The sequence below is a fragment of the Bubalus kerabau genome, chromosome 9 (assembly GCF_029407905.1).
Source record: "Bubalus kerabau isolate K-KA32 ecotype Philippines breed swamp buffalo chromosome 9, PCC_UOA_SB_1v2, whole genome shotgun sequence".
NCBI lineage: Eukaryota > Metazoa > Chordata > Mammalia > Artiodactyla > Bovidae > Bubalus > Bubalus kerabau.
Window position 1 is genome coordinate 19,857,299 of NC_073632.1, and position 22,858 is coordinate 19,880,156.

Sequence of the window (22,858 nt, forward strand, 5' to 3'; positions counted from 1 at the left end):
TGGTAGTGAAGAAGCCAGGTACACACGAGGAAGCCATTAGGAGAGGTGTGCAGCCTCACGTGGCCTTTCCTTCCCAGCACGCTCAGGCGGGGTGTCAGAGTTTGTGGCTAAACCTCTTTTCAAAGGGAGCCTGCAGAGACACTGAAATACAGCCATGAGCTCTTCAGTGTGTCTGCGTGCTCAGTTGCTCAGTCAGTCGTGTCCGACTCTTTGACATCCTATGTGATGTAGCCCCGGGCTCCTCTGTCCATGGGAGTCTCCAGGCAAGAATGCTGGAGTGAGTTGCCATGCCGTCCTCTAGGGGCTCTCCCAGACCCAGGGACTGAACCCCGGTCTCTTAAGTCTCCTGCACTGGCAGGCAGGTTCTTCACAGCTAGCGCCATCTGGGCTAGCGTTTCAGTACATGTTCTGTTTAAGATGTGGGAGGGATAGGAAACCCAGAGGCAAGGTTGCTGGGTTCCTCATACCAACCACCTGTGAATGCTTGGGCTGGTCCCCTCTGGGGTGTCTCAACTTCTAGAGAACCAGAGAACCGATCTCAAAGGCCCTTCCCAGCTCTAAACCTCTGCTGACCACCACCTTTAATGCTACTTTAAAGTGTCACGCATTTGCTTAATCAACATTACGGTTTCCCACCTTGCCACACACTCAGGAAAGCATCCATGAGAAGTCAGGCAACTGGCCCTTTCCCTGGAAATCTGTCCCGCCTTCCCAAAGCTTCCAGCTAGCACGCTGGGTCCACCAGTGCCAGTGAGACAAGGGACCTGACCTTCGCAGTGGGATGGGGTTAAGTGTGCAAGAAGGAAAACTGCTCGTTCAAGGCGAAATGCTTCTCATTTTCCTGCCTGCACAAAAGCCAAGATTTTCACGTTGAAAGCGTGCACACGAATCCTTCTAAGCCTCTAGATCTTTCACCCTGAAAGCCCTGCGCGGAAACTCTGGGGGGAGTCTAAATATAGCGACGCCAACTCCCTCGCGCTCCGCCTAGTCCTAGCTCGGCCCTAGGACTGGAGCGCTCGCTCTGGGGCGCTCTCTCCGTTGGCCTGAACCTTGGGGGCACTAGGCCGCCCCCTTCCCCCCTCCACGTGCGCGCGCGCGCGCGAGGGTGGAAGTGAATTAGGGGGCAGTCACGTGGCGCCGCAGCCAGCTGCACTGAGCGCCTCTGTGAAGCGCCCGCGGCCGCCCGGCTCGGGCACCGGGCGGGAGGGGGCGCGGGGTCGCGCCGGCGGCCGGGAGCCGGCGAGTGGGCTGCGCGGACATTGCAGCGATGACAGGAAGAAGGAAGGGGCCAGCGGGGCCGTGCGGCCGCTGCCCGAGGCAGACCGGAGCCGCCACGGGTGTGCGCACACGGAGGAGCTGGCCGAGCATCGCCAGAGCCGGGGGCAGCTGACACGGGACTCACGCCTCGGCTTTCGGCTTCTGGAAGCAAAAAGGCACTGGGACTCACTGTCTCGGAACCATCTGTTCTGGCTTTGCGGTGGAACCCCAGTTCTTCCTTCAGTTTAACCAGTGATCATTTCCTTCCTATTTGAGGGGGAGGGGAGGGGTTCCACTCTTTAGGAAGAAGTTCCCAAGCCCAGCTTCCTCTCAGCGTCTCTGGCACAGCGGCTCACGCTGAAGGCCAGAGGCTCGGCGGCCTCCCTCCTCCCCCAGGGGGAAGGGGGTTTGGGGCGGCCCGCTCTTGTGTCGGAGGCGGCGGGAGAAGCCTCTCACTGCGTAAGTGGCAGCAGAGCGGGGTAGGGAGAGGACCCAGCGAAATTGCGGTCCTGGACTCTCCATCCTACAGGGTTTCCCCCGCCCCCAGACTCAGGGGCTGCCGCCGCCACTGCCGAGAGACTTCGCCTGTTTATGACTTTCTGTGACTTCAATGCAAATTTCTTGACGGAGGGACCCGGTCTGTCCTTCCCTGCTTCGCGCCGCTGTCAGGCACAGCCCAGCGCCAGTCGTTCACCGCGGAGAAGCGGAGTTTTGACGCACCCCACCCCACCCCCGGCTGGCAAGGATGTCCAGCTCCTCTATCTGATGCTGGGATGGAAAGTCACAGCCCGCAAGCTCGAGGAGTTTGCGGCGGTGAGATGCCCAGCGCCCGTCTCGCCGGCTAGGCAGTCGCGTCCCCCGGGGCTGCACCCTGAACGCGGGGATCCGAGCGCCCCCGCCCGGAGCCTGGGCCGGCGCGCTCTTGGACTGGCTGGTACCTGGAGGGCAGGGCTGGGCCGTTCCCGCGCATACCACTCGCGGAAGGACGACGGGACGAGCCCGCGCGGCGGTGCAGCGGGAGGAGGAAAGGGCGCCTGCCTCTCCTTTTCCTCCTCTGGGTACGAAGGGGGCGCACCTTCCAACAGCTCCGAAGCCCCGGGGAGAATACCCCGAACTCTCGTCCCTGACAGGGGTTTCGGTGCCGCAGGTCCCCTCCGGCGTGGGGAGCCTGGGACCCGGGGTGCGCGCGCAGGAGCTCCCTCTCCAGCCCCGGGGAGCGCTTCGCCAGGAGGGAGTGTCCGCCGCGGGGATCGAGGGGCTGGAGGAGCCCTCTTGGAGTGACACCCCCGCGACACGTCCCGATTTCGCCTAAGGAGCTGAAGGCTACTGGACACCTGGACTCCTCGCCTCCTCCGCGCGCCCTCTCCGCCCCCCGGCGCGCAGCTCGCGGGCCGTCGGGCGCCCCGTCGGTGGCGGCTCCCTCCTCGAAAGCGGCCGGCGCGCATGAGGCCGCGGCCCCCTCCGCCGGGGCCCCCCTCGCGGTGCCCGCGGTGATGCCATGCCCCGCCAGCACGCGGGCGGCGAGGAGGGCGGCGCCGCCGGGCTCTGGGTGAGGAGCGGCACGCCGGCGGCGGCGGCGGCGGCGGCGGCGGCGGCGGCGGGCGGGGGGCGCACGGGCGGCGGCATGAAGGATGTGGAGTCGGGCCGGGCCAGGGCGCTGCTGAACTCGGCGGCCGCCGGCGGCGACGGGCTGCTGCTGCTGGGCACCCGCGCGGCGGCGCTGGGTGGCGGCGGCCTGCGGGAGAGCCGGCGGGGCAAGCAGGGCGCCCGGATGAGCCTGCTCGGGAAGCCGCTCTCCTACACCAGCGGCCAGAGCTGCCGGCGCAACGTCAAGTACCGGCGGCTGCAGAACTACCTGTACAACGTGCTGGAGAGGCCCCGCGGCTGGGCGTTCGTCTACCACGCGTTCGTGTGAGTACCCGCGCCCCCCCTCGCGCCCCCCGCACCGCGGCGGCCGGGGGTACCCTCCTGCCCGGTCCCCCGGGACGCCCGGCGCCCACGCCCTGGCCGGCCGCGCGCGTATACACGCACACACACATACACACGAGCCCACACGCTCTCGCGCGCGCACGTGGTGGGTTTTATTTCTTTGCACGTGTTTAGGGTCTCCCTTCTGGCGCCTGCCACGTCCCTGAGCCCCACCCCCTCGCCCCTGCAGACGGAGACTTCCCCGTGGTGCACGCAATGAGCTGCCCGGCCGCTCTGGGCGCTCAGGGGCAGAGCCGGACAGGCGCGGGACTCGGGCTGCGCGGATAATTGGGAGCGATGAGGTCTCGAGATGCGTCCGTTCCAACCGAGGGGGGCGCCCGGGAGCTGAGAAAGGCGCATGAGACCGTGCGCCCGCGTGGAGCTTGGGAGAGTGTTGGAGAGGTTAGGAGGTGATGGCGGGGTAGACGCGACTCAGAGAGGCGAGGCGCAGGCCTGGGTCTTGGTCCAGGGCGGAGCTGGGGAGGCCGCTGCGCGGTGGGGACAGCAGCTAGGTTGCCAGCGCGCCCGGAAACACGCCTCGCAGCCATCTCAGCCGCAGCTAACGGAAAATCTCTCCGTGCAAGTAATCCTTCCTGTCACAGAAGTGGCAGAGGTCTGGAGGAGGCGAGCAGGGCCTGGCGAGGTGATGTTCGCTCAGGCGCCGAGGACGAGGCCGGCGTGGAGTCCGGCGCTGGCGCGCAGGGGCGCGCGCAGAGGTGCGGGGCACATGGCCCGTCGGGGACTGGGATCAGGCAGTGGGTGAAGTTGGCACTGGTGGTTTGGAGCCAGAGCGTGTGCGTGTTAAGTAAGCCTCACCATCTAGCAGAGAATGCTTAATGAGAAAATGATTGGAAGCAAATGTTTATTTTTCCCTGAGGCATTTAAAACCTTTCAGTGGCTTTAAAGTTTACTACTGTTTTTCCCACAACGTCCATTCATTCAATCTCCTGTTAGAATTACGTTTATGTGGACATTTTACGGTAGTTTTTATGCCGTTACACCCTCATCTTTTCTTTTCTGCTTCTTTTTTCTCCTCTCTTTGTCGTTCCCCTTTTCTGCTTCTTTTTGTCAAAATGGAATATAAAGGTCTCAGTCTTGGGAGGCCAGTAGAGAAAGTTGCAGGCACTCCCTGATAGGTTCCTTGTTTCCTAGTTTAAAAAAAAAAAAAAAAAGGTTTGGAAGACATGAATTAGGTGTTTTTTTTTAGAAATGGGGCATGTCATCGAAACACAGCTCTCACCTGAGATGGAGGATTGGCATCAAGTCCAGAAACATTTTTGAAATAACATGGAGGAAGGGGCTGGTTTTGTAAATAGGTGAGCCTGGAATTTTACCACGTAGTAGTCAGGAAATTGGTGGAGTCTACAATCGGTGGGGCGCTGGTGTCTGGAAAATTTTACAGTCCCAGATTGATGTGAACATCTAGCACTAGGCAGAATATTCCAGCCAACTTTCCATCTTACAACGTACACAAGGAGAAAGTTGTGTAGTATCATTATTACATCAAAAGTATAATGTTTGCAAGATTCACATTTCCTTAAATGTGGTTACTGTTGTAAATGCTAGACTTGGAGAAGCACTACTGATACTTTACATGTTCATCCACTCTGAGTTGATATAATAATTAATCCTATTACCTGATGAGCCTGATAAATTATTTTGACCTGTCTGAATCCACTAAAACATTTAGCAATATGATCTGTGCTCAGTTTGGCAACAAAGTATATACTGTATGGAAGATGATTTTTTTTCAAGAGTTTGCTCAGAATATTCATAACTCTGATTTTACAATATGATGCTACTTAGCGGCCTTGAATTTTTGGTAGTTTATGTATTGTATATTCAGAAAGGGTTAAAGACAACCTTGGTTAGTGCTCATGCTTTGAATTTGCTAAGTGTTGCCCTTGAACATGAATGAGGGCTTCTTGTAATGCAACATTTTATTTTCAATATGTTAGGATATAACAGGTTTTTCTGGCCTTACAGAATCTTAAATTTTTGACAAATGATTGTTCAAGAGGTTCAAGTTTGAATAATTCTCTACTCACCGGTCTTTATCAGTCAGCCAGTGTCTTTAGTGGTAGAAACAAAACAAATTATGTACTTATTAATACCACATGCTATTGTAAACCTTTGAATTAGTAATTTCTAGAGTCTGAAACTAAGGATTCAGTGATGTGGCAGGGGGTGCTAGACTCATGGTGATACAAAGTCGGAATCATCTTCTGGGAGGTTGTGCACAACTACAGCTGGCCTAGGAGGACAGGCCGTCTTTGGCAGCAGCAGCTTATGATTTAAGTGAGCTTTAGAATAGCTGGGCTTTATACATTAGATTAATAAAGGAAAGTTACTTTGAACTATAAGTCTAACGAGACCATTAATAATAAAGGAAATTATAAGAAAACAATTTCTAAAGCAGTGTAAGTAACTAATTCCTTGCCAGCCTGGGAATCCCCAAATCTTACTTTAATAACAGTTTTTGTAGCACATTATGGTTCTTGCCAAGAACAAGTGTACTGTGATGAATGAGGTGTATACTTCAGGGATGGATTTACTCTGTTGATTTGTGTTTTCATTGCCAAGAAGCAAGAAAACTATGTTTAAAGTTATGTTTCGGGTAAAGAGACATTTCTGTTAAATATGCAAAAAGCATGATTGTAATGGTATTTTAATGGTATAAAGCATAGTTTCAAGTGTGTGTGTGTGTGTGTGTGTGTGTGTATATCCCTGGCCCACTGATGAGATGGCTGGAAAGAGCAAGAGATGACCTGCTATAAATACTTTCTTCCAATCTTTATGAATCGCTGGAGATTAGGAAAGTCTCTTTTTTTATGGTAATTTAGGATTTACCAGGCAACCATGTTTCCTGGTTTCCTGTTTTCAGCTGCCCTTTAGTTTAATAGAAAGTGAAAGAAGGTGAAGTCACTCCATCGTGTCTGACTCTCTGCGACTCCATGGACTGTGTAGTCTGTGGAATTGTCCAGGCCAGAATACTGGAATGGGTACCCTTTCCCTTCTCCATGGGATCTTCCCAACCCAGGGATCAAACTCAAGTCTCCTGCATTTCAGGCAGATTCTTTACCAGCTAAGCTGCAAGGGAAGCCCAAGAATACTGGGGTTGGTGAGTGAGTGAGTGAAGTCGCTTAGTCGTGTCTTGACTCTTTGTGACCCTGTGGACTGTAGCCCACCAGACTCCTCTGTCCATGGGATTCTCCAGGCAGGAATACTAGAGTAGGTTGCCATTTCCTTCTCCAGGGGATCTTCCCAACCCAGGTATCAAACCCAGGTCTCCCACATTGCAGGCAGACGCTTTAACCTCTGAGCCACCAGGGAAGCCCACTGGGATTGGTAGCCTATCCCTTCTCTAATGGATCTTCCTGACCCAGAAATTGAACTGGGGTCTTCTACATTGTAGGTGGATTCTTTACCAACTGAGCTATCAGGGAAGCCAAATGCATGATTGGCTCCATATATAAATTTGTGGTGTATCTTTGCCTGGCTTAATGCTTTGGATCAGAATGTATAGATATTTTATTTCTAAGCTGGGAACCTATAAGCCATTCTTGATGTCTTCACTTTTCTCAAGCTTGCTCCTGCTGGCCACCCATACGATCAGTAAAATCTCTGTGTTCACTTTATAAGTTGTTTTTTTTTTTTTTTTCCTTCAGATCCATTCCCTTCTCTCCTTTGCTACTGGTACTCTCCCTGTTTCTCTGTACATCTCCGTTGGATTCTTTGTAATATTCTCTGATTTGTGTTATGAGCCTTCCAGCTCTTTGCTCTGACAGCAGTGTTTTCCTAAAATGCACATCTTATCACATTATCTCCTTGCCTGTAATCTTTCCAAGACCCTTCTCCATCTATTCCTCCATTTATTCATCAATCCATCTGCAAATATTTGAATCTCCATTTTGTGCTAATTCCCAGATTAACAAGGTGGGGGCCTCCATTCTTAAGAAGGGAAAAGATTCCAGTAGGGGGTAAGTGCAAGCCTGTGAACGGCAGTGAAATGCTGCTGTTCCAGGAGCGAGTACAGAGTCTTGTAGGAAAGGAGGGGGGAGTGGAGCCCAGGGTGGAAAGTTCAGCACAGGCTCCAGAGAGGAAGGGAAGCACAAGCTGAGTTTTGGCAAATGACTAGTTAATTTTCAGGTGTGAAAGCAAGGATGGGAGGGGAGTGTGGCGAGCCATCTTGCTGGAGGGAAAAGCATAGGTAAAGACGTGGAATTGGAATCATGTCAGTAGTTCCGGGTACTGGGGAGTATTTATAGGATGAGAACAACCTCAGGAAAAGAGGGCAGAGCAATAGCGCACATCCCTGACCTCAGGTGACTTCCCATGCCAGCCATGGAATCTAGTCTTTATCCTGTAGGAAAAACTGGTCACTGAATGCTGATAATCAGAGGGATGATGTCATCAGATAGGAATTTCAGAAAGATGTGGCTTTCATTGGTTCAGTCAGTGGATTGAAAGGTACCAAATAGAACCAGTGTGGCTGGTGAGAAGTTTTCAGCAACTGGCCAAGTTTCCCACTCATTCTCATGTTCTTTTATCCATAAATTCATGGATATCTGTTGAACAGGATTCAATGATGTCTGATGAATCGACAGGATTCAATGATGTCTGATGAATCGTGCCACGCTCTGTTACAGGCGGGTGAGAGATGACTTCCTGAGGAGCTCAGGCAGCAACCTTGGGGACAAGAAGGAGGGATTTAATTAGAAAACAGTTAAGTAGGTAGAACTCAGAGTGTTTTCATCACTCCAAATGAAAAGGATGTCTCTGAGCTGGGTGACTGGGGGAACAGAAGTACCATTCACTAAGATACGGGACAAAGGATGCGAGAACACATTCAGGGACCATGATGAGTCCAGACTTGCACTCAGTGAGTTGGAGATGTTTGTACGTCATTCGGGGGGAGACTGCAAGGAATAAACACATGATTGTGAACCTTCTGTACCCGGTTTCTCTCCATTGAGTCTTAGACCAGCAGCCAGCACCTGTCATGTTTTGTCAAGAAGAGAGCAGAAATAAGTAAAATATATTTGAAGGAAGGACCGCTTTTTCAAATCTGGAGCAGAATCTTGATGTCTAGAGCAGATATCTAGATTTGGAAGCTGCCAGCAGTTTAGTGCTGGTGAAAGCAATCAAGAGGAGGAGTGAGTTAGCCCAGGGATGCAGAGTGGGACGAGGACAGGTGGAGGGCAGGGTGGGAGCACCTCCCGCCGGCAGGCAGTAGGGGGCAGGTTAAGAGCTCACAGAAGACCTGGGGAAATGTGACCGCGAACTCAGTGCCGGGGAGGATAAGCCAAGAGACTTTCTCTTCACTGAAGCAAAGGAAGGAAGACGTGTACAGGAAGGAGCCGTGGTTGGTGTTTCCACTGCTGCAGAAATGACTAGAAGAGATGTCTTAGGATTTTATTGGCTAGTGATGAAGGCAGTCGCTGGTGGCCTTTGCTGAAGCAGCTTCACTGAGATGACATCACACATGGGATTTAAGCGGGTTGGGGATGGCTGGGCACTGGGAAGGTGGGGACAGGAGTGTAAGTTAACTCCAGATTCATTGGATTGGCTCCCAATACCCCTCCTGACGTGGCCTGTGCCCCCTTTCGTGTCTCGTCTCTAACGCACCCCCCCCCCCCAGAGTACCAGCCTTGCTGTCTTGTGTCTTCTGCTAGACAGTGTTTGCTCCCACTGTTCCCTGGGGTTTTCCCTACTCTTTACCCTCTGGCTGCCCAACTGCTACAGCTTCTTCAAAAGACAATTCAAAGATCACCTCTCCTGGGCTCATGTCCTGGATGCCAGGTTAATATAGGTGCTTCTTGTCTCAGGTTCCCCGGCCCCGGGAATGTCATTACTGTGGTGCTTGCCCTGCCATGTGGTCATTGTTAGCTACTTGGTCTGTCTCTCCCGTGAGAGGGTGAACTTCCCCTCCAGAAAACCTCCTACAGCTCTCTGAGTCCTAAGCACCTAGCAAGGTGCCCTGTATCTAGTAGACCCTCCATAAACACTTGCTTTCAGTTCAGTTGCTCAGTCATGTCCAGCTTTTTGCAACCCCATGAACCGCAACATACCAGGCCTCCCTGTCCGTCACCAAATCCCGGAGTTTACTCAAACCCATGTCCATTGAGTCAGTGATGCCATCCAACCATCTCATCCCCTGTCATCCCCTTCTCCTCCTGCCTTCAATCTTTCCCAGCATTAGGGTCTTTACAAATGAGTCAGCTCTTCGCATCAGGTGGCCAAAGTATTGGAGTTTCAGCTTCAACATCAGTCCTTCCAGTGAATACCCAGGACTGATTTCCTTTAGGATGGACTGGTTGGACCTCCTTGCAGTCCAAGGGACTCTCAAGAGTCTTCTCCAACACCACAGTTCAAAAGCTTGCTTTATGAGTAAGTAAATCATTTTCCTTGGAAACTTTCCATAGAGGAATTGCAGAGTGAAGCAAAGCTGAAGGAATTACCAGGCGTTTGTGATTTTCTTGCTGCCAGTCCATGGGGTCGCAAAGACTCGGATGTGCCTGAGCGACTGAACTGAACTGAAGATACTGATGATTCACTTGAGGAGAAAGGTATGGGTCCAGAAGTAGGAAGTCTTTGCTTTGCTTCCACCTTTCCCACTAATTCTCTTTGTGACTTGGAATGAGTAATTTCACCTTCCTGGGTCTCCAAATCCCATCTGTGAATCAGTCACAGCAGTGTTTGTGATGCAGCCGCAGTAGTAGGGGTGGTGAGGGTCTGAAGTCTTATCTGAAGGGGAAGGAGTGTTTGTAATGAGCGGCTTGATATTTTCTCTCTTCTTACATTTGAATTTTAATACTGAAAGCAGCAAATAATTTTTGTTGTTGTTGTTAATATAGCATTTAAACTAATAGTTTAAAATAGGACAAGATTTTATTATCACATCCCATACTCAGTAATCGGAGAAGGCAATGGCACCTCACTCCAGTACTCTTGCCTGGAAAATCCCATGGACGGAGGAGCCTGGTAGGCTGCAGTCCATGGGGTCGCTAAGAGTCGGACACGACTGAGCGACTGCACTTTCACTTTTCACTTTCATGCATTGGAGAAGGAAATGGCAACCCACTCCAGTGTTCTTGCCTGGAGGATCCCAGGGACGGGAGAGCCTGGTGGGCTGCCGTCCATGGGGTCCCACAGAGTCGGACACGACTGAAGTGACTTAGCATAGCATAGCATACTCAGTAATGCGGGTTTCCCAGGTGGTGCTAGTGGTAAAGAACCCACCTGCCAAGAGAGGAGACCTAAGAGACGGGGGTTCCATCCCTGGAGATCCCTTGGAAGAAGGCATGGCAACCCACTCCAGTATTCTTGCCTGGAGAATCCCATGGACAGAGGAGCCTGGCAGGCTACCGTCCAGGGGGGAAGTCACAAAGAGTTGGACACGGCTGAAACAACTTAGCACACATACTTAGCAATGTAGTGTCTTTGAGATCAAGATTAGCCTAACTCCCCACACCACTGTTTTCAGATCTTCCACATGATCTTTTCAAAATTTCCCTTCCTCAGCTCTGAGCTGCAGGGCCACCTCCTAATTACTCGCATTAACTCCTAACTCCTGGTGAGGTCTGTGGGCCGCATAGCAGTCAAGGGGGTCTTTCTGAAGAATTAAACAGAAGACAGCACTCCCCTGTTGGAGGAGGAAGGGTTTGTTTGTTGCCTGTCTCTGCCCAGTTTCTTAAGGGGGGTGAGGGGGAGGCTGTCTGTCCGCTTCTCTGCTGTGTCACCCGCAAACAGACCTGTGTCCGCCACATAGAAGATACTTCATGCTTGCAGACTGAAGCCCTTACTGACACCCAACACCTCCCTCAAATACACGGATGGCTTCCTGGAGGAAAATGGAATTTGACTCTCTCGGCCACTCCCTGTGTCAGGACTCAAACAGACCTGATGAGTGACTTTTTTATTTACATGTGTATTCTGTTCGGAGTTAAGCCTCTGTCTGCGGAAATTGATGTTTGCCTTTTAATTTTGCTCCTGAATTCTTTAAAAAACCACTGATTTCCCTTAAAAGCAGTGAGGCCTTGTACAAGTTACACTGCTTTATGCCCTGCTAATCTAGTAACATTTTAATAAAATATATATGTATAATAAAATGCACGTGTATAATAAAACATAAAATGCTCAAATCAATCTGTTTTCAGAAATTGAAACAGTGCTGTAGTATTTGAGGATCATATTACAATTAGAAATGTTGAAAATGTTACAATCTTAGTCTTGGGAACTTTATGGCCTGAGAAAAATGAAACATAAGAGAAGAATATTTCAAAATGGCATGAAGTCTTGATGCAGAAACCACTACAAGCCAGGAAGGTAGCCAGCCGTCTTTTAATAATTGCTTGCGAAGAACAGGTGCCAGTGGTTTTAATTTTTAATTGCAAATGGCTATTTTGGCAGATGAGAGCTCAGCCCAGCAAGTTTTCACCCAGCCGGCCCTTTTGAAACTGCTTGAAGCACAATTGCGGGGCGGCCACAGCTTCCACTTGTGTTTAACGATGGGTAGATGTTTTCATTACAGTTTTCTTTTCCTTCAGCCGTTTCATGGATACTATTTGAAGTGTTATTTGGTTTCAACATGGGAGACAGATTGGCCAACACAACTGCATTTTTCATAATTTTAAAAATTGCTTGATGGCTCGCAGAGTTTTAGGTGATCCTTTTGATCCTTTGTGATCAGTTTCCTAAATGCTACTGAAGTCATCTGTTTATAAACTGAAAAATGCTTTGCACTTTTTCCATTTTAAATCTTTGTCTCTATCTGCACACATGTATTGCATATACAGTCTATCCTAGCAGAGAACTTGTTAGTGCAAATATTTACATTTACCTTATTTTTGCTTCTCTACAAGTAAATAATGCATTTGAATAAGATGCAATTGAAATAAAAAGATCATCTGGAGTTTTTATCATACTTTGAAAGATATTAACTGTATATAAAGAAAAAACTTTTTTACACACTTAGTCATAGTGTCTGTTGCTTCCATTTATAGTACCTGGGAGGTAATTTGAGAAGCTCTCTTCCTTCTTCAGTCCGTGGCAGGATGATCTTTTATAATCATGTTGTTGTTGTTCAGTCACTCAGTCGTGTCTGACTTCGACCTCATGGACTGCAGCACGCCAGGTTTCCCTGTCCATCACCATCTCCTAGAGTTTGCTCAAACTCATGTCCATTGAGTCGGTGATGCCATCCAACCATCTCATCCTCTGCTATCCCCTTCTCCTCCTGCCCTCAGTCTTTCCCAACATCAAGGTCTTTTCCAGTGAGTCGGCTCTTTGAATCCAGTGGCCAAAGTATTGGAGCTTCAGCTACAGCATCATGAACTATCATGTTATAATTTCTCTTTTTTATTTAAATGATGAATTGTGATGAACACCTGACAGGCATTGTGTGTACCGCTGAATGTGCTCAATGCTGGTGGTTCAAAAAGGGGAGTGATGTTGACCTTGACCTCAAGGAAGTTTACTGGGGAACAGACCAGGATGCTGAGTCAAGGGGAATGGTGGTGACCTGACCACAGTCAGCCCCCGAGTTCCTGGAGGAAAGACTCAGAACCAAGCAGGCTGACTGAGAGCCTGCGTTCTTACCCACTGGATCCTGATCGTGGGTGGTGCTTGTGGGCCCAGGCCCCTCATTTCATGTGGATGGTATAATTTAAAAACAGCTCTGGGGTCTGGTATAGCTCTTAGCAATATAGTATATACGAAATAATTATTTTAGTATTAGCAACATTTGTTTCTCTGTCTCCGAATTCTAAGCAGCCCAAGTTTTAATTTTTCCATAAGTTTTTCTTGATAGCTCTGGCTTATTTCCTTCCTTTTATTTACCTCCCAAAGCTTTTATTATTTGGAACATGTATTTTACTCCTTAATTACATTCTTGCATTGCTTTCTAATTGGATTGTTTAATGCTTCACAAATAATTTGTGTCTAAAGAAACCAAAGTACCTTTTTTTTTTTTTTCTATCTCCTATGGCATCAAGCCCAGATTTTTATCCTTTGTTTTTAATCAAAATTTACCTAGTTGATTGCTACCAGGAGGACTATTTGAATGTTATAATTTTTTAGTTTTCAAAGAGAAATTTCCTTAAGTTCTATTAGTTTTAATTGTACAGCCACTTATATTAAGAACCCAGATTGTTATAATAACTTCTTAATAACATTTCCTATAAACATCATATTTCAAACTTATACTCTCATTGCAGGATAACTAAAATTCACGTAAAATAGCAGCAATTGCTTGTTTACATTTCACAATGGCTGAAGGTCCGAATTTTCTATCTTTAAGCTAATAGAATACTTGTGTTTTCTTCACACTAGTATAAATGTCTTCCATTTAGGCTCCATGCTCCCCTCCTTCATACACATAGGGGAAACCCTTGATATTTCTTCTTTTCTTTCCTTCATTTGTCCCGTCATCTTTCCCCAAATTAAACTGCTCCTAGTTTTTGGTTTTTTTCCTCCTCTCTTGGCATCCATATTTCTGGAATGAGGTTTTTCCTCATTTCTTTTTACCACATTGTATAATTTGATTTCTCTTCCTTTTAAAGCTGTCTGCTCTTAATCAGGAGATGCGCTGACCTTATAATTGCTTACAGGCTGCAGGAGTGTCCTGCATGAGCAGACAGAGCCACCTAATGTGCTCACTGCCCTGCAGCACTTCACCAAGGCCTCTAGAAAGATGTGAAGCTTAGAGAACTCTCTTTCCTGGGTTTTAGTTAGGCTCAGGTTTCTGAAGAAATCAGAGAGTGAAGCCTTAAAATTGCTCTAAGGCTTTCTAATATCTACCTATTATTTTTTAAATCTGGGAGTAATCAGAGATGCAGTGAATAATTTTTTTAAAAATTATGCTTTTCATTTTGGAAGTTCACTAGTGTATATAACTGATAAACTAGAGGTTATTTTTTATTTCTGATGAAATTATTATATAAAAAGGCATATTAAAGAAGTTTAAATATGTTTAGAGTTAATATGTAACATAGAGTTAAATAGCAATTAACTTAAAAATATTCATCACATGTACATTAATAGATGAATGGATAAAGAAGATATGTTGCTGCTGCTGCTAAGTCACTTCAGTCATGTCTGACTCTGTGTGACCCCATAGACGGCAGCCCACCAGGCTCCCCCATCCCTGGGATTCTCCAGGCAAGAACACTGGAGTGGGTTGCCATTTCCTTCTCCAATGCATGAAAGTGAAAAGTGAAAGGGAAGTCGCTCAGTTGTGTCCGACTCTTTGAGACCCCATGGGCTGCAGCCTACCAGGCTCCTCCGTCCATGGGATTTTCCAGGCAAGAGCATGATATATATATATATATATATATATATATATATATATATATATATATATATATATATAATGGAATATTGCTCAGCCATAAAAAAAGAATGAAATCTTGCCGTTTGCAGTAACAGGGTTGGACGTTAAGGGCATTATGCTGAGTAAAATGAGTCAGAGAAAGACAAATACCAGATGATCTCACTTAAATGTGGAGTCTGAAAAACAAAACAAATGAACCAACAAAATGGAAATAGGTTTATATAGACACAGCAGACTGGTGGTTGTCAGAAGGGCAGGGAGCAGGAAGTTGGGTGTAACAGATGAAGTGGATGAGAGGTACAGACTTTCAGTTGTAGAATAAATAAGTCATGGGATGTAATATACAGCATGAAGAATATAGTCTATAACATCATAATAACTTTATCTGGTGATGATCTGTGACAAGACTTAGTGGTCGTTTCATAATGTACTTGATTGTCAAATCACTACACCATACACCTGAAACTAACATAATTTGGATGTCCACTATACTTCCATAAAAAAAAAAAATTATCACACAGACTGTTTACAGTCGTTAGCAGTTTCCTTTCTCAGTGAGCCAAGAAATAGATCTATAATTTGGCAACAGAGAGCTGCAGTTTTCCTCTTTAATTGGAGATTTAAGTATGGACTCAAGATGCAAGTTGTCAGAGGATTGCATATGACACAGAAAACCACCTGTACTTTTTCCTAGTTGGAAAATTTTTTCTGAAGCATAGGCTTTATGAAAGCTATTCCTATAGTCTTCATGGAATGGATGCCAAGTTTAGGATTCCCTTTTCTCTAAATTGAGTGAATGAGTGACTGGGTGAGATGGAGGATTTGGATTCTTCTCCCATGATTTTCAGTCATTGGATACCTTTCTCGGCTTTCCCATTTGTATTAGAGTGTTAATTGATTGGTATTTGTTCAATAATGTGACCTCATGCTTTGTGTAAGGACCTGAACTACACAGGAACTACAGAGACTGAGCAGAAATAAGACACAGCTTATTCTGTCAAGGAATTTTTACTTCAGGAGGATATGCATTTACTGAGCTGCAAAACCACCTCTCTGAGTTGACAGGATAAAAGCAAAGGTTGGCCCTTTTCCAGTATCATTTAGCTACTGCTCCCATTAAAGGAATTTTCAGGGTAAAGTCCAGTCACCGTGGAGAACTGCTGTCAGCCGCCTCTCTTGGTCCCTTGGAGATCTTTGAAGCTGGGTGCCCAGTCACTGTGCAGGTGGGCGTTCTGTGCAGTTCATCCCACACAGAGACCAAACCCAGGAGCTGCCACTGATCATAGTGATTCCCAAAGAGCAGTAATTAAACTAGTTAAACTAAATGTTCTGGTTAATAAAACATTCTGAGTACATTCAATTTGCTCCCAAGTATGTTTAAAAACAGAAATGAACCCAATGCTGCTTCATAATACTTTGGGGATGTTACTTTTTCTCCCCAAAATGACTTACAGAAAATAATGCAAACCAAAATTTGTTGTTCTTGTTGTTGTTTTAAGTCAAATAAAAAGGCCCATTTATCTTCAGTACATATTCTAAATTTCTACTCTTGTTAGCTTTCTTTAATCTAGTACATGGAGGGAAGATATTATGCTCTGCCTTCCATGAGGCCTAGGATTCATTCATTCTTTCATTCATTTATTCAGTATCCAAGTGCCCAAGAATGTGTGTTCATTGCAGTCTCTAAGGTGCAGTTGATTCTCTTATTTTATTTTATTCTTTTTTGTTATTCAATAGAAGATTGGTTATTTATTTTTTATTTTAATATTTCTAGGAGGTTATTTTTTTTTTAATTTAAATTTATTTATTTTAATTGGAAGCTAATTAGTTTACAATATTGTATTCATTCTGCCACATATCAACATGAATCCGCCAAGGCGTACACGTGTTCCCCATCCTAAACCCCCCTCCCACCTCCTTCCCTGTACCATCCCTCTGAGTCATCCCAGTGCACCAGCCCCAAGAATCCTGTATCGAACTTGGACTGGCGATTCATTTCTTATATGATATTATACATGTTTCAATGCCATCAGCAGATGAATGGATAAGAAAGCTGTGGTACATATACACAATGGAGTATTACTCAGCCATTAAAAAGAATACATTTGAATCAGTTCTAATGAGCTGGATGAAACTGGCACACTTGATTATTTTAGATATATTTCTGAACTAGATTTACAGTGAGCTGACAGAAATACACAGTGATGTTATATTAATTTTAAAGGTACCATGTCAGACGATTAGATCTTGTAGTTCTGTTCTGCTCCATTAAATGGAAAAGGAAGTTGGATGTCAGTACAAATGACTTTCAGTTCAGTTCACTTCAGTCACTAAGTCATGTCTGACTCTTTGCGACCCCATCAATCGCAGCATGCCAGGTCTCCCTGTCCATCACCAACTCCCGGAGTTTACTCAAACTCATATCCATCAAGTCAGTGATGCCATCCAGCCATCTCATCCTCTGTCGTCCCCTTCTCCTCCTGCCCCCAATCCCTCCCAGTGTGAGTCTTTTCCAATGAGTCAACTCTTTGCATGAGGTGGCCAAAGTATTGGAGTTTCAGCTTTAGCATCAGTCCTTCCAAAGAACACCCAGGACTGATCTCCTTTAGAATGGACTGGTTGGATCTCCTTGCAGTCCAAGGGACTCTCAGGAGTCTTCTCCAACATCACAGTTCTAAAGCATCAATTCTTTGGTGCTCAGCTTTCTTCACAGTCCAATTCTCACATCCATACATGACTCCTGGAAAAACCATAGCCTTGACTAGACAGACCTTTGTTGGCAAAGTAATGTCTCTGCTTTTGAATATGCTATCTAGGTTGGTCATAACTTTCCTTCCAAGAAGTAAGCGTCTTTTAATTTCATGGCTGCAGTCACCACCTGCAGTGATTTTGGAGCCCAAAAAAATAAAGTCTGACACTGTTTCCACTGTTTCCCCATCTATTTCCCATGAAGTGATGGGACCAGATGCCATGATCTTAGTTTTCTGAATGTTGAGCTTTAAGCCAACTTTTTCACTCTCCTCTTTCACTTTCATCAAGAGGCTTTTGAGTTCCTCTTCACTTTCTGCCATAAGGGTGGTGTCATCTGCATATCTGAGGTTATTGATATTTCTCACAGCAATCTTGATTCCAGCTTGTGCTTCTTCCAGCCCAGCATTTCTCATGATGTACTCAGCATATAAGGTAAATAAGCAGGGTGACAATATACAGCCTTGACGTACTCCTTTTCCTATTTGGAACCAGTCTGTTGTTCCATGTCCAGTTCTAACTATTGCTTCCTGACCTCATATAGGTTTCTCAAGAGGCAGGTCAGGTGGTCTGGTATTCCCATCTCTTTTAGAATTTTCCACAGTTTATTGTGATCCACACAGTCAAAGGCTTTGGCATAGTCAATTAAGCAGAAATAGATGTTTTTCTGGAACCCTGTTGCTTTTTCGATGATCCAGTGGATGTTGGCAATTTGATCCCTGGTTCCTCTGCCTTTTCTAAAACCAGTTTGAACATCTGGAAGTTCACAGTTCACGTATTGCTCAAGCCTGGCTTGGAGAATTTTGAGCCTTACTTTACTAGAATGTGAGATGAGTGCAATTGTGCGGTAGTTTGAGTGTTCTTTGGAATTTCCTTTCTTTGGGATTGGAATGAAAACTGACCTTTTCCAGTCCTGTGGCCACTGCTGAGTTTTCCAAATTTGCTGGCATATTGAGTGCAGCACTTTCACAGCATCATCTTTCAGGATTTGAAATAGCTCAACTGGAATTCCATCACCTCCACTAGCTTTGTTCATAGTGATGCTTTCTAAGGCCCACTTGACTTCAGATTCCAGGATGTCTGTCTCTAGGTCCCAAATGACTTTAGGGGAACACATTTATCACCTTCAAAATAAGATCTTGAACCCAAGGGGCATCTACTTTACTCCTGTGTTTGACATGGTCCTTGACATTCGGCAGAAATGACAATCACTGTGTTTAGGGGCCAAATTATTTCCAAGCTTGAAAATTCAAATTGGCATCCAAGTTTTTTTCCATAGAAGAAAAGCAGATAAATCCTTTAGATTCAGATCCACCAAAGAATAAACCCAAACAGATGGTTGAGAGTCAGCACAAAGGAACCAACTTGTGCTGAGTCTCTTGTGTCTGACTCTGTGTCCCCTGTTGACTGCAGCCCACCAGGCTCCTCTGTCCATGGGATTCTCCAGGCAAGAATACTGGAGTGGGTTGCCATGCCCTCCTCTGGGATCTTCCTGACCCAGGGATCTAACCTGTGTCTCATATGTCTCCTGCATTGGCAGGCGGGTTCTTGACCACTAGCGCCACCTGAGATGGCCTGCAGACCTTTCAAAGGTAGGACAGGAGACACACAAGGGAAGGAAAAAGGATGCAAATCACATTTGTGCCAACAGTGTTGACTTTTGCACAGTCATCCAGGTCACCAGTTTGGTGGGACCACGCTTCAGTGACCCTTTGCTTCCTTCACCCAGTGGAAGGGATTGTAGTCATTCCACTGAAAGTGGAAGTTATCTTTAGCGGGAAAGATTCCCTTACATGAATCTAGAACTTTTGCTCCCAGTGCTGGATGTGATGAGTTACTTTACAAATGACTGTTCCCAAACTAGTTGGGTCATGCCGTGGAGTGTTGTTTTCCAGAGCTCATGGGTATGAAGTTTTATTCCAGGCTTCAGGGCAGGAAGTGATAATAAAAAATAAGTTTATAGATGGTACCAAAGGAGGTAGCCTAGACAACCTCCTAAAACAGTCAAGAAGCTATCACATTTTGCTGGAGAAAACAGAACACTCCTCTAATTCAAGGGTAGATACCATAGTTCACAATTGTCATTGATGAGAGAACATTCTTTTTTCCTCCAAAAAAAGTTAAAGGCAATTACCTGAGAAAAAATTTTGAGGGGGTTTGTTCTTGATCCAAAGTCCCCTTCCACATTGCAGCCTTAATATAAATTTTCAAAGCACATGATAATACATTGGAGAGATCCACTCACAATAAAACTATTGTGCGTTTTTTATACTTACTTGTAGAGCCGCATGTGAAGTTGGTGGTTGCTTGAGAGTTAGGACCTGGGGGTTGGGAGGTGCAGAGAGAGACATAACTTCATGAGGACCTGACCTGGGGCATCAGGGCTGGGAATGTGAAGGAGGGGAGCACAGCAGAGAGTTCAAGGGGAGAAGCAGAGTTCTTAGCTCTGGATCCATGTTTGGTCGACAAACAGATGAAAGAATCCCAAGTTTTCAAGGTTTCAAGCAGATGCAACTGTGACTAAGCAAAGATGCTGGGTTGTGTTTTAGGGAGACATGGGGCGCACGGGTGAGCATGTAACCTGTTTGAGCCTGTTGAACCTGTTTGGACTTTGGGAGAGCGAGGAGGAGGGTCACTAGTTACCGATGTAGGGGTTATGGTGATGAGATGAAAGCTGTTAGAGAAGAATGTAAGGAGAGAAGTTTAGGGAATACTAGTGTTTGGGGAGGAAAGAGGGGAAAGAGGGGGTGGGTCTGCGTAAGAGAGAAGAGAAAGAAAAGCTCAGTGCACTATCCACCAAGTCTCAGGGACAGACTGAATGGGCCGAGAGTATTGTAAGGAAGAAAAGAAAGCTGTGAACATTGAGGTGCATGTGGCTTTTTAAACTGGTGGTTTCATTTCCTTCAAGTGTACACCCAGGACTGGAATTGCTGGATCATTTGATCACTCTGTTTTCAGTTTTTCAGGGAGCTTCCACACTGTACTCCATAGTGGTTGTTCCAGTTTACATTTCCACCAACAGTGAGCGTCCCTTTTCTCCACGCCCTCTCCAACAGTTATCATTTTGGTTGTCTTTTTGATGGCAGCCATTCTGACCCAGGGTATCTCATGGCACCTTCAATTTGCATTTCTCTAATGATTAGTGATGTTGAGTGTGTGTTCATGTGTATGTTGGCCACCTGTATATCTTCTTCGGGAAAATGTGTATTCACATCTTCTTTCTGTTTTTTAATCAGGCTGTTTGTTTTTAGATATTGGAAATATACACTTTGGATATGAATCCCTTATGAGACACATCATTTGCAAATATCTTCTGCCATTTGTTAGGTTATCTTTTTGTTTGATTGATGGTGTCCTTTGGTGTGCAAAATCTTTTAAGTTTAATTAGGTCTAATTTGGATTTATTTTTTGCTTTGTTTTTCTTGCTAAGGAGACAGATCCCCCCAAAATATTTCTAAGACTTACGTCAAAGAGTATTCTGCCTCTAATTTCTTCTAGGAGTTTTATTGTTTCCTGTCTTACATTTAGGTATTTCATCCATTTTGAGCCACCTACATGTTCAGATGAATGGATAAAGAAAATGTCACACCCACACACATACACACACACCATGCAATGCTACTCAGCATTGCATTAAAAAAAAAGAATGAAATTTTGCCATTTGCAGCAACATGGCTGGATATGGAGGGTATTCAAGAAAGACAAATACTCTAAGTTTTCACTTATATGTGGAATCTAAAATATTTAAAAAGTGACTGAAGTTAACAAAACAGAAAACACCAGTGGGCAAAGGACTGGGGGAGGGCAAGAGAGAGGTGGGGGATTAAAAGGTACAAAGCACTATGTATAAAATTAAGAAGGTTCAAAGATGTACAGCTCATGGAATATAGCCAATATTTCATAATAACTTTACATTGAGTGTAATCTATAAAAATATTGAATGTCTACGTTGTACACCTGAAGCTAATATACTACTGCCCATCAAATATACCTAAATAAAAATACAAAATGCCATTGAAAAAGTTTTAAAATCAACTTCTAAAAAAAAAGAGTAGAAATGAAGATGTAAATATAAGAAGAGGTAGTGATGCAGGTAGCCAGCATAGAGTGGGGGCAAGGAGCAGACCCTGGAGGGAGCCTGGGCCACTTTGGAGTGGACAGGTCTGCAGCCTCAGATGCTCTGAGGTCACAGGTTTCATGGGGAAGGAATCACATCCTGGGAAAAGGGACAGAGTAGCCCAGTGACAGGCTAGGCGGGGTCACAGTGATCAGCACCTCGGAAGGAACCCATAGGGGAAGGATGTCTGGAAGGTGTATCTGGTGAGAGCTTGGTGTCCAGAGAGCCTCCCAAGTGGGCAGGGAAGTCTGGGGAGGAGCAGCCTTGCGGTCCTGAGGAGAAGAGAGCCCGAGGTGAGGGCGGGGCAGTGCTGAAGGGCTTGAGATAAGGCACGGGCAGCTGGGGAGGGGGTGGGGGAAACAGACTGGCTGGATCATTGGCAATTAAATGGCCAAAGAGAGAGGGAGAATGGTAGAATTAGGTAGCACCAGAGAAAGCTTACCATGGACAGAGAATCCCAGTAGGCTGCAGTCCATGGGGTCGCACAGGGTTGGACACGACTGAAGCAACTTAGTAGTAGAGAAAGCTTAATGTTTATTTCTCCAAGCAGCTGGAGGTCTATACACATATAAAAGCCTAGGGAAACTGCTCTGGCCCCCCACCCCAGCTGGGGAAATGTGGACATAATTGAGAGAACCAGGGTGCTGGATGAAGAAGGAGAGTGTTGATAAGGAAGAGTCTGGGATGGTGGCTTTGGGTATGATGACGCAGCCCAGCATCCTGGACAGCAGCAAAGGCCTCGGTGGGCTTGGCAGGACCAGCTTGGAGGCTCTGCTCGTTTGATTCCAAGGTCTCTTCAGCAGTGGTACCAGGGAGACTTAGAAGGCAGATGGATCTGTGACCCATAGCTGGCACCCCAGGTAACATGAAGGAGGGTGCTCTGAAAATGTTAGAGTGACCTCTGGCAAGTCCTGGACCCGTCAGAGCCTGACCACCTGGTAAATGTGTAAAGGTGCAGGTGTGAAAGCTCCTCACTGTAATAATAGGACGTGTAAAAGCACACATTTAGTGAACAAATGAATTAACATGGCTTATTACTTATTTTGCAATAGCACTGTATTTGATACTAGAATTACATACCAAGAGGTTTCCTGTTGTCTCTACAAGCTCTCTGTGCTGACACAAAGATTTTTTTTTTTTTTACAATCTCTTTATTTTTGAATCTATGGATAAAAGCATTCTTAGAGCTCAAGGTTGGAAAAATTGTCAGGGACTACAATTTTGACACATTCAGTAATAGGATCACAGAGCTGAAAGGACCTTTGCTGACCTATGCTAACACGGTTCTTTCTTAGCTGGGAAAACTGTGGCTGCAGAAAAGATAAGTGACAGCTCCCATCAAACACTTGCTGCCAGAGCCTCCCCGACACCCTTACAAAAATGACTTCAGTTGTAGGTCTCGTGAGCTGCCGAGTTCCCTCTAGTGAAGGTTCTCT

The 22,858-nt window shown here is 46.3% G+C and overlaps 1 protein-coding gene and 2 long non-coding RNA genes across 6 annotated transcripts in view; 2 read left to right on the forward strand and 1 right to left on the reverse strand.

Moving 5' to 3' along the window:
• The first annotated feature begins 2,748 nt into the window (after positions 1–2,748).
• The window catches only part of KCNQ5 (potassium voltage-gated channel subfamily Q member 5), a 621,800-nt gene continuing 601,690 nt past the window's right edge, over positions 2,749–22,858 (forward strand). For all 4 annotated transcript variants that reach the window (XM_055534790.1, XM_055534787.1, XM_055534789.1 and 1 more), the window contains exon 1: positions 2,749–3,168. In XM_055534790.1, coding sequence (XP_055390765.1) covers positions 2,756–3,168 — 413 coding nt within the window. In that variant the 5' untranslated portion in view covers positions 2,749–2,755. The remainder of the gene's footprint in view (positions 3,169–22,858) is intronic.
• Positions 3,175–14,500, forward strand: LOC129619601 (uncharacterized). Its single transcript, XR_008697951.1, has 3 exons — positions 3,175–8,590; positions 9,651–9,794; positions 11,017–14,500. It is a non-coding gene; the product is annotated as an uncharacterized LOC129619601 (long non-coding RNA).
• On the reverse strand, positions 7,777–10,797 carry LOC129619602 (uncharacterized). The gene is made up of 3 exons (XR_008697952.1): positions 10,468–10,797; positions 9,687–9,972; positions 7,777–7,914 (listed from the first exon to the last, which is right to left on the reverse strand). It is a non-coding gene; the product is annotated as an uncharacterized LOC129619602 (long non-coding RNA).